The sequence below is a fragment of the Oncorhynchus mykiss genome, chromosome 6 (assembly GCF_057628025.1).
Source record: "Oncorhynchus mykiss isolate SJ-2025 chromosome 6, ASM5762802v1, whole genome shotgun sequence".
NCBI classification, from domain to species: domain Eukaryota; kingdom Metazoa; phylum Chordata; class Actinopteri; order Salmoniformes; family Salmonidae; genus Oncorhynchus; species Oncorhynchus mykiss.
In genome coordinates, this window is record NC_143027.1 from 64041901 (window position 1) to 64055791 (window position 13891).

At 45.8% G+C, this 13891-nt stretch overlaps 1 protein-coding gene across 1 annotated transcript in view; it reads left to right on the forward strand.

The window, feature by feature from the left end:
* Nucleotides 1–1740: 1740 nt before the first annotated feature.
* Nucleotides 1741–13891, forward strand: part of insyn1 (inhibitory synaptic factor 1) — a 58023-nt gene continuing 45872 nt past the window's right edge. Inside the window, exons 1-2 of the mRNA XM_021607209.3 lie at nt 1741–3098; nt 3712–5589. Of these exons, the coding sequence (XP_021462884.1) occupies nt 5440–5589 (150 nt within the window). The 5' untranslated portion in view covers nt 1741–3098; nt 3712–5439. The remainder of the gene's footprint in view (nt 3099–3711; nt 5590–13891) is intronic.

Sequence of the window (13891 nt, forward strand, 5' to 3'; positions counted from 1 at the left end):
TACTGTACATGTTTAAGGACACCTGTTGTTTTTAAAAAGAGCTCGGAATTTGAATTATTTATTTTATACTTTCTATTTTCATGTAATTTGACCAAAGCACCGGTTCCAATCCAAGTGCCAATGCCGTTTAGAAAACTCCACGCGAATACATTTATCAGACGACATGAAAATACAGCTCGTTGGCCACGCACAACAGTGGTGGGTTTGATGTTGAAATTAGAATGCTTAAGCAGAAAAGAACCCCATACCTACTGTAAAATATGGTGCTGGATATTTTGAGTCTATAGGGCTATTTTGCTTCCGCTGGTCCTGGGGGCCTTGTTAAGGTCAACACCATCATGAACTTTATCCAGTACCAGGACATGTTAGTCAAAAACCTAGCTGCCTCTGCCAGGACCCACTGGGCACAGACGTCAACTCAACGTCTATTCCACTTTGGTTCAACGTCATTTCATTGAAATGACGTGGAAACAACGTTGATTCAACCAGTGTGTGCCGAGTGGGGAGGCTGAAACTTGGCAGCAAGTGGATCTTCCAGTAAGATAATAACCACAAGCACACATCAAAATGGTTAATAGGCCAAATAAATCAACATTTTGCAATGTTTTGCAATCTCAGTCTCCGGACTTGAAACCCATTGAAAACCTGAGGTTTGAACTGAAGAGGGAAGTCCATAAGTACAGACGAAGGATATAAAGGATCTGGAAATATTCTGTATGGAGGAATGGTGTAAGATCCCTCCCAATGTGTTCTCCAACTCATAATATATTTCTGAAAACGGTTCATTGACGTTCTCCTCGCAAGGTGAGGTATTCAAAACAATTTTGACCCCTACCTGTTAAAAAAAAATGCTCTCCCTTTATCAAGGGTGCCAATAAATGAAATGTTTACATTTTAGTCATTCATCTTAAGATGGCTAGGTGGGACAATCACATATCACAGGCATAGAAAGTAAAATTGTCCTCAATACTGTAACTATCAGAAGAGAGAGCTAGAAATGGAGGAGGGGGGAGGTGTGGTCAAGTGCAATTGCTGGTTAATGGTTTAAGTGTGTGTGTGTGTGTGTGTGGGGGGGGGGGGGGGTCGGGGTGAGGAGGAGGATTATTTAAGATACTATTTAAGGAGGTAAGGTTTCATGTGTTTTCAGATGATGGGCAGGGACTAGCTTCAGGGGGAAGCTGTTTTCCACCATTGGGGTGCCATGACAGAGAAGAGCTTGGACTGGGCTGGGTGGGAGCTGCCCTCCCAAGAGACCTGAGGTGACAGAGGTCACCTCTGTAGGGTTTGAGCATAGCCTAAAGGTAGGGAGGGGCAGTTCCTCTTGCTGTTCCGTAGGTAAGCACCATTGTCTTGTAGTGGACGCACACATCGACGGGAAGCCAGTGGAGTGTACGGATGAGCAGAGGAGCGGAACCAGGCGGGCTGCAGCGTTCTGGATAAGTTGGAGGGATTTGATGGCACAAGCGTGGAGCCCAGCCAACAGCGAGTTGAAGTAGTCCAGACGGGAGAGGACCTGTGTGCCTGGATTAGGACCTGCGCTGCTTCCTGTGTGAGGTGGGGTCGTACTCTACGGATATTGTAGAGCATGAACCTGCAGGAGTGAGTCAATGCTTTGATAACCATATGTAAATGAAGAATTTATATAAGAGATGTACCATTACAGGAACACAGAGACATATTTCAATATGGCATGGTATTTATCACTGATGTTTTCAAAAGGAGAAAGAGAACATGCAAACCGGATGTTTTATTAATCAAAGCAAATGTACAAAGGGAATACATGTTCTACTGTAGAATCCTCCCAATTAGCCCTTCAAATAAGTGGTACACTGTCTGTGATCCTGGCAGTCCAACCACACTGGTCCTCACTACAAACTCATCTGGACCTGGATCCATGGCAATTATGCAAAAGAATGCCAAGGCCTCTTAGCACACTTACCCACACTTACTCACTCTTACCCACACTTACCCACACTTACTCACACTTACCCACAGGAAACCTACATTCACTACCTGCTGACAACTGCCGCTAAAACATGCCATTGTTGCTTTGCTAAAAGACACACAGTGAGCTTTTGTTACAAATTTCACATTAAGTTAATTGCCTCTGGAGGGGTTAGATAGATGCTATGATCAAAACATCCTAATGAGGAGAGTAGGGAGAGGGAAGTTAATGCAGTCCCTCTCTGATGAGGTCATAACAACCCCAATCTGCTTTGTGTGTTAATGATGCAACAGCCAGACATTTTTGGACACTCATTCCCTTAGTGAAGGGTCGGTTGTCTGTGAGTGGAGGAAGAGTCCATCATGAGAAAAGAGAGATAGAGTGATACATAGAGGGGAAAGAGAGAGGGGAGAGGGGATCCAGGCAGAGGACACTGTAGCTACGTAGCTAGTGCTGTGTCTTTAAAACGCCAGGCCCCTCCTCCCACCACACAGTCAGAGCGGAGCAGCAAAGCAAGTTGTGCTGGCAATAGCCTGAGCCCCACGATAAACCCTGGCATCAGCCTGCCTTCATCCGGCAGTCAGCGAGGACACTTCAGGGCGCAGGGGCAGAGAGACGGGACGGAGAGAGAGTGAGAGAGAGAGAGAGAGAGAGAGAGAGAGAGAGAGAGAGAGAGAGAGAGAGAGTGTCGTTAGGAGCAGGGCTCTGACTGATACAGATCCTCTCCACAGCTCTGTACGCAGTAGCTCTTTCTGCTGTTTCCCGACGCCGGCAGGGTTGATGAGGATGGCGGGTGGCTTCTTCCTTTCCACAGCATCGTCACTAGAGCAACGGTAGCATCAGCATCTACAGCAGCAACAGTTTCAGCCTCAGCATCATCAGTAGCAGCAGCAGCCGGATCTATACTCTGCTGCTGGTCCCTATTCTTCAGCCGCCTCCTCTCTCTGGTGTCTAAGAGTGCTGCTGTCAGGGCCGTTCAGCCCACCTCCTCTTCCGACTCCTCCTGCCTCCTCCTCAAGCCTGCCTCCTCCTCCATCCCGCCTCTTCCTCCACATCTCCATCCTCCACATGCTCTCCCTCCTTCCTTCCGCTGAGACACGGCACTGAATGAATTCTTCACCCTCTGACTGGAGCTGCTTTCTCTGGGAAGACAGTAAGTGATGTAGAGAGAGCGAAAGATACAAAGAGAACAAGTGGGGGAGTATAATATGCGTGTGTGCGTGCATGTGAGTGTGTGACTGGAAGAGAGAGAGAGGAGGGTGTCAGTGTGTGTTTTGATAGAGAGATTGAGACTGCAAGAGAACTAGAAGGATGTGTGTGGCTTGGATGATCCTCCTGTGCATTTAATCAGTCAGTATCACCGAGGAGCATAGACTGTAAGCCCTGGACACAGCTACAGCTGCTGATGTAGAGTGAAGGTAAGTGTGTGTGTGTGTGTGTGTGTGTGTGTGTGTGTGTGTGTGTAGGTAAGTGGTAAGTGTGTGTGTGTGTGTGTGTGTGTGTGTGTGTGTGTGTGTGTGTGTGTGTGTGTGTGTGTGTGTGTGTGTGTGTGTGTGTGTGTGTGTGTGTGTGTGTGTGTGTGTGTGTGTGTGTTAAAGAGAGGAAAGTGGGAGAGTCCTGCTGAGACTAGATGTGCATTTTCACAGCAGCTAAAAAAATCGTCAAGTTCCAGCACCGCAGTTAATTCATGTCTATCTCCCTGCCTTCCTCCCTCTTCCTCTCTCTTCTCTCTTCCTTGCTCTATTGCTGTTGTGTTCTATTTGCAGTGCTGCTGAGTCTAGAGAGGAGAAAAGAGAGAGGGAACGAGACAGAAAAAGAGAGAGAGGAAGAAAAAAACAACTGCTTTCCTTTCTGTCTCTCCAGGTGTCAAGATGATTGGCCAGCTTGCCCTCTGGCAGTAGCATCAGCCTGGATTCAGTGTGTGTCTCACCCCCCTGCCTGTGCCTGGGCTCCGGCTGTCCCTGGGGACGCGCTACTGGGATTTACCTCTTACTGCTGGATGGAGATGGCGCAGGGCTTTCTGCCTTTTTGAAAACTGTTCACAGAAGGAGAAATACACAGATAAACAGAATAAGGAAATATAATGAATCAATCAGCAGCACAACCAGGCAGACTACTGGATTCCCTTAGCAACAACTCAGGGAGAATAAGAGAGAAGTGAATTGTCTCTTCCTATCTTCTCTGGTGTCTGGTTTCTGGGCGCAACCCTGCAGACCAGAGTGGACCAACAGTCGGATCTGAAAGAGCAGGACAAGGGGCACTGCAAGGGCACGAAGGACACGCAAGTCACCCTAACACCAGGGGAAGGACCCTCCTCTTCCACCTCCTCCTGTTCATCACCATGTTGGTTTGTCATTCTTCCCCTGCACATTCTATTAATTAGTCACATTTTACTCGCTAAGACATCCGTTTATACTCATTCCTGCCAACTGGAATAAGCCCTGCCACTGAAGAAAATATTGGACATTCTTCACACACACACAAACAAGCACAGAGAGACTCTCACCCTCCTCCTACCTTCCTTCCTCCTCTCTTTGACGAGAAATGAACAACACATGTCGGTCATCATCTGAGCATGAAATGGATGTGTGCAGAAGTTGCTTTTGATGTGGGCTATTTCTTTATTCCTTCAAGATTAGTTTATTCTCCTGTCACTTCTGAGAGAAAAGGAACACTGCACAGCAGAGGACACAGGAGGAATATCTCTTGTTTTCAAAAGGATTTGTCCTCCTCTCTCCCTAAAAAAGACAGAAGCCAAACTGAGGGAGTATATGTAGAAGGCGAAGCTTGTCCCTACTGCCTACCAATAATGTAGACCAAGATCATTATCAAAAAAATAGCAACTGCTGGGAGTTCTACTTTTCTGTTACGCTTGGATATTCTGATCTACAGGGGAGGTTGAACATGTACCCCTTGTTCAGCTTGACAACCTGGGATGCACTCTTTTACAGTAACCTGGCTGACACCAAGTCACTGCATCGTACCCGCTAAATAAGATTGTAAAGGGAGGTGAGTGGGAGGGGAAAAGAGCAACTTCCTCATACAGACGATCTAAATAAATATCCTCCTCAGAGACCGATGCAAACGTATACACTGACACATGAGATGAGTAGGCTCTCTGGCTCAACACTATTATATAAGGTGTTTTCACACACACCATCTTAGCTCCTGTTCTTCTCTTTTTCCTCCTGTTCCGTGGATTTAACTTGAGTTTTTTCATGTTTCTTTTGGCTTCATTTTTGGTACGATCCATCCTGGAGTCATGGATGGAGGAGGGTAACGCAAGGGGGTTGAGCGCTCAGGCCAGGCAAGGTCTTTTGGCTGTCCAGGGGCTTTTAAGATGTTGAGGTCTCCCTGCGTGGCCGGGGCCCCTGTTCGGATCAGTAGCACTGAGGCTCCTTGCGGCCAGAGACATGGACCCCGACTCGGCTCCCCCCCGCCCCTGCCCTCAGCCTCAGCCCGCCAGCCCCTGGCCCCAAGTCGCCCTGTGAAGGATGTCCCTCAGCAGAGCTCCGGCCCGGGACACCTCTGAGACCCCCAGCCAGACCCCCAGAGAACGGATCCGCAGCCACATGAAGATGGTGATCAACCAGCTGGACGGCATTCTCAAAGAGCTCAAGGATGTGGCCAAGGAACTCCGGGAGGTGAGGCACTATAGCGGGCAGCATGCGCCACTGTCTCACCTTACTGGAGACAAGGTTCCGGGGGTGGTGGTGGGGGGTTGGAGGAGTAAGGTAGATGGGGGAGTTACTCCTTGAGAGGATTGCATTGAATGAAGTGTATAGAATGCATTTCACGGAATAGAGATGCTTTTAATTAGGATTTGAAGATGACATCACTTTGGCTTTGGTGCAGGTGGCAGGAGAACGTCGGTTTCTGCTTCCGTAATTAGAAATACCATCTTCCTTTTGGCATACAAGGGCTAATTCCAATATCATCAAGTACACAACAATACATGTCGTTGAGATGTACTCGGCGTCCTATGAAACCCTCTTTAAATAGTGGCTGCAGAAGAAGCAGGGCAGAGCCAGGAATAGGGCTGCAACAGAAACACAGGGGAGAGAAGAGGTGTGCTTAGGTAAGACACAGGACTTGGCACTGCACTAGTTATGTAACCATGTTGTTGTCAGCTGGGTTTCTACTGTATTTTCACAACTGCCATGGTAACGCGATGAAAAGATCAGTGCGTGTCTGCATCAAAAAGGGATGAACAAACAGGAAGAATATGTGTGTGGAACATGTAGTGGATGACAGTGTGTGGGTCTCTATGGAATGCCTACTGTACTTTCGATTTCAAATCCATTAATATTAGAATGCAGGGTAGATGTGTGTGTATGTGTGTGTATATTTTTGCGCGTGTCCGTGTGTATGTACCTGTGTGTGAAACATGCATACACGTGTAAATTAAATTAATCTGTACCAGCCCATCACTGGGACTGGTACAGTAGGTTCAATAGGTTCCTGTAAATCTCGTCAAAAAAGGAAAAAGAGCGAAGGGTTCTTATTAAACCCCTCCTCCATAGGATGTCCAACCCCCTCTCCCTCTCTCCCTCCCTCTCCCTCCCCATCTCTCTATCTCTCTCTCTCTCAAGACTAAATATTGGCTCCCTGACACATCCCCACTCCAACCCCACCCTGTCTGTTATCAGCTGCCTCCCAACCTCCATCTGATCAGGGGGCCAGGAGCGGGGGGCCGGGGGCACACCCAGTGACCTGGAGACCCAGTGGAGGATAGAGTCCGACCAGACCAAGGGGAGGGTGGGAGGGCGAGGGGTCATAACTCACTCCATCACCACCACCTTCCACTGACTTCCCCAGTCTTTCGCCCACTCACCTCACCTCTCCCTCCTTCATGTACTCACATGGGGAGAGGTGCAAAGGCACGGCACACATCCCGCTCCGCACCGCTCACACACAGCTCACGCTTCCCTCTGAGCCCAGAAAAACACAACGGGTGCTCTAGTGATTGATGATTATGGGACGCCTGCAAATGGAATAATGCTGGCTGGAGCTATTTATAAACAAAAACACTAGCTAGCTCTGTCTAGCTCTGCCAGCACTAACATATACAGTATTACGGTTCTTATTTCAGAGCCCCGAAAAGGCTTCAATACAGCAGCCGATGTATCATCCGTTCTGAAGGGAACACAATGAGACATTTTGAAATTGGTAGCAAGAGATTGCATTAGCCACAACACCAGTAGTGGCGGTAGTATCAATATTTTGTCATTTGCTAATTTATTCCATTGTGGACTGTATTAAAAGCAAAACGTTAAAAAAGTTTTAAAAAATGTATTAGTGCTCAATGTACCGGCAGATGCATGGCTGCCTAATGTTCTGGAAAATCTCTCATTCTTGGCCACATAAAATGAATAACATAATAGATAACATCTGTCACATAAATAAATTATGAATTACTGGATCTGTTAAAAAAAATGAATAAATAACGAAAGTCAGGGTGACATGGTGAGTGAAAGTGAACTGGACTGACTGGGTGGTGGATCATCACTCCATGTTGGAGGATGGTGTTTGGAGAAGCTTGATGGCTTATGGCAGTAGATGTAAAGATCGGATTATCTCTAGAGGTCCGTAGGGAGCTGGGCTGATTTCAGAGCTCTCAGGGTTATAGCCATCAGAGCTCCTGTCAGTCCACATACTGTACCAACAGCTCATAAGTGACTGTCTCCACAGCCAGGCCTGAACCCTGGTCATACAGGACCAGGACAGTATGTGGCCCTGGGCCCAGACCTGCATTCAGTATGTGAGTTAACTCAGACATGCTCCATGGCCAGAGCAGGGGAGGCTAACGTACAGTCACCCCATGCCTTCACAGAGTTTAGAAGAAGGGGGTTAAGGTAGCGGCACCATGGCAGAGCCAACAGGGATTGTTTTTGGAAGTGGATCTAAAACTGGCAATTATAGTATAGCTAGACCCACAGCCTTTCCTCATCTCACTTCAGCCATTGGTCTGTGCTGGAGGTGTGACGACAGGAGAGGAGATGGAGGCATGATACAACAACGTTACATACTATGCATAAAGCGAAACCAAGCCGTAGAGAAGAAGTCATCATAACAACTGTCAGTTTAGAAGGCAGCGCAATCACATAGAGAGATGCCATTGATCTTATTTACATCCCATTGAGAAATGTATTACAGCGGCTATATACTCGCCGCGCTTCAAGATGTGATGTTTCCAGCATTACCATTCAATTGTGTCACATTTTTGAATCCCATTATGCAATTTCACAGAAAGAATAAAACAGAATCTAAATGAAGTCTCCAAAACGAAATACACTGATAATATACTCTCCACACATCAACAGCAATGGCAGCTGTAGAGGAATGTTTAAAATCATGTCAACATTATCCTTACAATCTCTGACAGACAAAAAAAATGGAACCAAATGAAAATCACAGCATCCTCTGCTATTTTCAGTATGAAATATAATTTTTGCTAAAACTGAATCCCAAAGAACAAAAAGCTATTTCAAATAGCTGAGGAATAGCAAATGTAAGAAAACATCCATATTGGGCATTAGAGAGATACAAGACTGGTAAATTGAAAGCATTAAATGAGGCGGTAAGGACAGAAAAATTGGAGAGTGGAGGGGAAGAGCAGCCACGCTGCAGTACAGAGAGAGACGAGTGGTAGGCACGTCTTTAGATGGAACCAAAAGGGAATAGGGAACTGTTATTATGTGGAACTAGTCATTATGTAGAATCATACGAAGAGCAGAGGATGGAAGTCAGTGAGAGGAAAATGCAAATAGGGCGGCCATGAAAACCAGTAGCGAGAATTAACGTAGCTAATGAGAGGGGTGAAGAAAGAAAGACCGGGAGCAATTATCACTGGCAGAGCAGTGTGCACCATTTCCAAGAACTCTGAGTATGACTGCCAAATCATTGATCTGGGAGAGCAGGACAGCCGTCTCTATCAGCGATAAGCAGAGGGTCCATGGTAGGGTAGCTAGCTCGCCTAACAGCAGATCCATTTCATAAGCGTGGCTGTGGAGATTGGCTGTTACTGTGCAGTTCCAGTTTGTTCCAGAGACGAGGCATGATTGCATCAGCAGCGTCACTATCCATCTTCTCCCCCAAGCTGTGTCTGTTTCTCTAACAAATGGACAGTTAAGCTAAGCTGGGCTATATTGGACTATGCCCATTCACATGCACTGGGTCTGAATATGAATATTGCATTATACAGGCTGGTGAAAGAAGCTACCAATTCTCACTGTGGCTCAATGATCCCCGAGCAGCTAGGGGCCCCTCTGATTCATTATTAACAATCAAGGGATCATTGCAAAAATGAAAACGGACAAAGGAAAATGATCTGATTAGAAAGCAGTTTCCAGGGGAGCACTTTTATGTTTTGTGGCGTACTATAAACGGTGCATTGTTTGCGCCCAGTATGATGTGGTGGGAGGAATACAACACATAAACAGCTGGCTGATGATCAGTCAGAGAGCCACTGAGCCTCCGTCCTGATCCAGTCTGGACTGGGCCCCAGCACCACGGTGGGGGACGGCAAGGGAGTCGGCACACTCGGCTAACTGCCACAGAGCTCAGCACCGCTCAAATTTGGTCAGGTAGTCACAGGAGGGCCCTAAATCCAAATCAAAGGATGCAGTTTCTGCATGGGACTTCTTTCCTCTCCTATGTTTGCAGCGACGGTGCCACCATTGCAGGCCAGTCAGGGACGAGGCCACCTGACAGCTGTAGTGTCAAAGGTTGGACACTAGGTGTGCAGTCACAGTGACACTCCTTGCCTAGCAGCACAATTATGACAATTGTAAATTGGTGCACCAACCCAACCTCTCAGGTCTGGAAAAAAAGATGTTCCGTGTGAGAACAGGTGCCTTAATTGGAAAGGTCTTTGTTGAATAAAAAATAAAATATACAGTGTATATGTTAAAAAGATGCCCCTGTGGCCACAAACTGATCATGTGTTAGCGCTGCAGGTGGTGATGCAGGTTTCCTTTAGTTTACCTGAGCCCACTTATCACAAATTACAATCAGTCTCTGTGCCCTGGTGGACCGTTTCCCAGAAAGCAACTGTTTCCATTTCCCTGCCACTTCCCTACTGTAGGTTGACTGCCCAGTCTACCCTGGCCTGCTCTAGTGCTCTCCAGTGAGGGTGCCCCAGCCCAGCACCCTGGTAGCGACTAGCGAGGCAATTTACTGCAGATTAACAGCAGGATTTGGCCAAGCTAAGGGGCCTGCGGGCACGTGGAGTTCACTGGGCAATCCTGAAGGCTTACCGTCACCTCTGAGAGGGAATAGGATCATTAAACCTGCCACAACTGGGCCAAAGGGTTTCCTATAGCTTCACGTCCAACCAGAGATAAAACAGCAGGGATGCAATACTAGGTCAATTTGTTCCTCCTTGTTTGACCTCCTTTGTGTGCTGAAATTAAATTATCCTTAAATTCCACACATGAACAACACGACAGAGCCACTTCAATTTCATCTGTATTGACTTCAGTCAGCAACACCCCCCCCCCCCCCCCTCAGTGTCACGTGACCTGGAAGTGACCTTTGGATGGACCTCAGGGACCACCAGCCAGGCTAGTTCCTCCTCAGAATGACCCGTAACACTCCTATAATAAAACAGAGAGACACTTTAGCAGTGGCACTTAAAGAGTTAAAGCTTTAGTGGCTTCTAACCTTGAGAGGGAGCTGTGGAGAGGAGAGAGAAAAGAAAACTGCACCAGGCTGGCATACCTTTCCCCTGAGCCTCTTTTACCAAGCACCGCTGTGGAGCTACAGCTACTTTAAGATGCAGGGCCAGTGTGTTGACCAGCCCAGCATGCCTGTAAAACCCAGTGGATTAGCAGGCCCTTTGAACTCTCCTTCTCTGTGGACCTTGCACTCAGCATAGATGATAATGAAAGTTCCTGGTTAGAGCCCAGGCGAGGTACAAAATTGGCCCTTATATCAAAGCAGTCATCATACCAAATCAACCTGGTAAGCCACGTATCTTTTCTACAACGCCAGCTATCTGTGACTAGATACCATTACATGAGGTAGAGGATTGAGGGGGCTTGCTATGCATCTTTGTACATAATGTGAAGCTGCAACCCTTCCCCTTCCTCCAGGGGAGGATAAAGGAGAGAGAGGGGAGGGAGAGAGAGATAATGGTTCCTCCTGCTGTACAGGCTGGCGACAGACCGGTTGAAACAGCTTATATCAATTGTTGCAATTGTGCTTGTGGGCGTTTTTAGGATTGTTTTTGGCCTATCTTTGAGCTGTGAATAAAACCAGTGGGCTGTAGTTAATGGTGTGAAAAATGGCATCCATTTGAAGTGCACAAGCAAGCCCCAGGAATAGAATAGCTACATTACTTGATTGTCTCTGAGCATATTGTACATACGCTGACAAAACCTTTTTCATTGGACTTCCAGTGAAATGTCTGCAAGGTTGAATGTCACTGCACTGAAAGGGCACAAATACCCAATAAGAAATTGGAGACATGTAGGTTATGAATGTGTCTAAAAGTATGAATAGCAACCCAAATTAATACAGTAGGTGACCTACTTCTCAAGAGACCAATTTTTCTCTCCGTCGGCTGTACCAGGGAAACGCTCAGGGCAGCTAGATCCCTATTACATTATGGTTCGTTGTGACACACTGAGGAACCTACAGTATTCACGTGGTTTTGGCCAAACTATTAATAACTGCTTTGCTATGATTGGGTATCATGCGTCGACCCAGTTTAGAATGAGCCTATAATGTGATTGTTCTGAGAAGCCCAACGTCATATCAAAAGCTTTAACAGCAGGCAACCAAGCATCTGCAGCCTCAAACCTTTAAAAACCTTTCAATCAGGCATTTGATTCATTTGATCAGTTCTGGCAATTCTGTTATAGGCCTACCTGACAGGGCATGCATTGTCTGGTTATTTTCCGGTTTTATGAATGTTTTTGATGAATCACACTGGAGTGCCCTTTAAGTGAGACATTCCACTCCACTCATGTCCTCTCATTTGGTGCCAAACTCAGCATATTGCTTTTACAAAAATGTTTGTAGACGAATATGTATTGCACTTATTATACAGAATATATTGTGTCCTGATACAGTTGAAGTCGGAAGTTTACATACACTTAGGTTGGAGCCATTAAAACTTGTTTCTCAACCACACCACACATTTCTTGTTAAGAAACTATAGTTTTGGCAAGTCGGTTAGGACATCTACTTTATGCATGACACAAGTAATTTTTCCAACAATTGTTTACAGACAGATTATTTCACTTATAATTCACTGTATCACAATTCCAGTGGGTCAGAAGTTCCCATACACTAAGTTGACTGTGCTTTTAAACAGCTTGGAAAATTCCAGAAAATTATGTCATGGCTTTAGAAGCTTCTGATAGGCTAATTTACATAATTTGAGTCAATTGGAGGTGTACCTGCGGATGTAGTTCAAGGCCTACCTTCAAACCCAATGCCTCTCTGCTTGACATCATGGGAAAATCAAAAGAAATCAGCCAAGACCTCAGAAAAACAATTGTAGACCTCCACAAATCTGGTTTATCCTTGGGAGCAATTTCCAAACGCCTGAAGGTACCATGTTCATCTGTACAAACAATAGTACTCAAGTATAAACACCATGGAACCACGCAGCCGCCATATCGCTCAGGAAGGAGACGCGTTCTGTCTCCTAGAGATGAATGTACTTTGGTGCGAAAAGTGCAAATCAATCCCAGAACAACAGCAAAGGACCTAGTGAAGATTCTGGAGGAAACAGGTACAAAAGTATCTATATCCACAGTAAAACGAGTCCTATATCGACATAACCTGAAAGGCCACTCAGCAAGGAAGAAGCCACTGCTCCAAACCGCCATAAAAAAAGCCAGACTACGGTTTGCAACTGCACATAGGGACAAAGATCGTACTTTTTGGAGAAATGTCCTCTAGTCTGATGAAATAAAAATAGAACTGTTTGGCCATAATGACCATCGTTATGTTTGGAGGAATAAGGGGGAGGCTTGCAAGCCGAAGAACACCATCCCAACCATGAAGCATGGGGATGGCAGCATCATGTTGTGATGGTGCTTTGCTACAGGAGGGACTGGTGCACGTCACAAAATAGATGGCTTCATGAGATAGGAGAATTATGTGGATATATTGAAGCAACATCTCAAGACATCAGTCAGGAAGTTAAAGCTTGGTCGCAAATGGGTCTTCCAAATGGACAATGACCCCAAGCATACTTCCAAAGTTGTAGCAAAATGGCTTAAGGACAACAAAGTCAAGGTATTGGAGTGGCCATCACAACGCACTGACCTCAATCCTATAGAAAATGTGTGGGCAGAACTGAAAAAGCGTGTGCGAGCAAGGAGGCCTACAAACCTGACTCAGTTACACCAGCTCTGTCAGGAGGAATGGGCCAAAATTCACCCAAGTTATTGTGGGAAGCTTGTGGAAGGTTACCCATAACGTTTGACCCAAGTTAAACAATTTAAAGGTAATGCCACCAAATACTAATTGAGTGTATGTAAACTTCTGACCCACTGGGAATGTGATGAAAGAAATAAAAGCTGAAATAAATCATTCTCTCTACTATTATTCTGACATTTCACATTCTGAAAATAAAGTGGTGATCCTAACTGACCTAAGACAGGGAACTTTTACTAGGATTAAGTGTCAGGAATTGTGAAAAATTTAGTTTAAATGTATTTGGCTAAGGTGTATGTACATTTCCGACTTCAGCTGTATGTTGTAATGTATTATGTATTGGTCATTAATATGACAACTATTGATAAGTATTCATTGTGAAGGGAATTGTTAATTGATTAAATACCTGTTTAGGGCTTTTAACATGTTCAGGTGCTCATTTTCAACCCCCTAGAGTTGGTCAGCATGGAAATCAAATTAGCATAATAAAAAAATCCACATCAAACTCTGCCTGTTTAAGCTAGAGATATCTTTTTTTGCATGAGCTGCGTC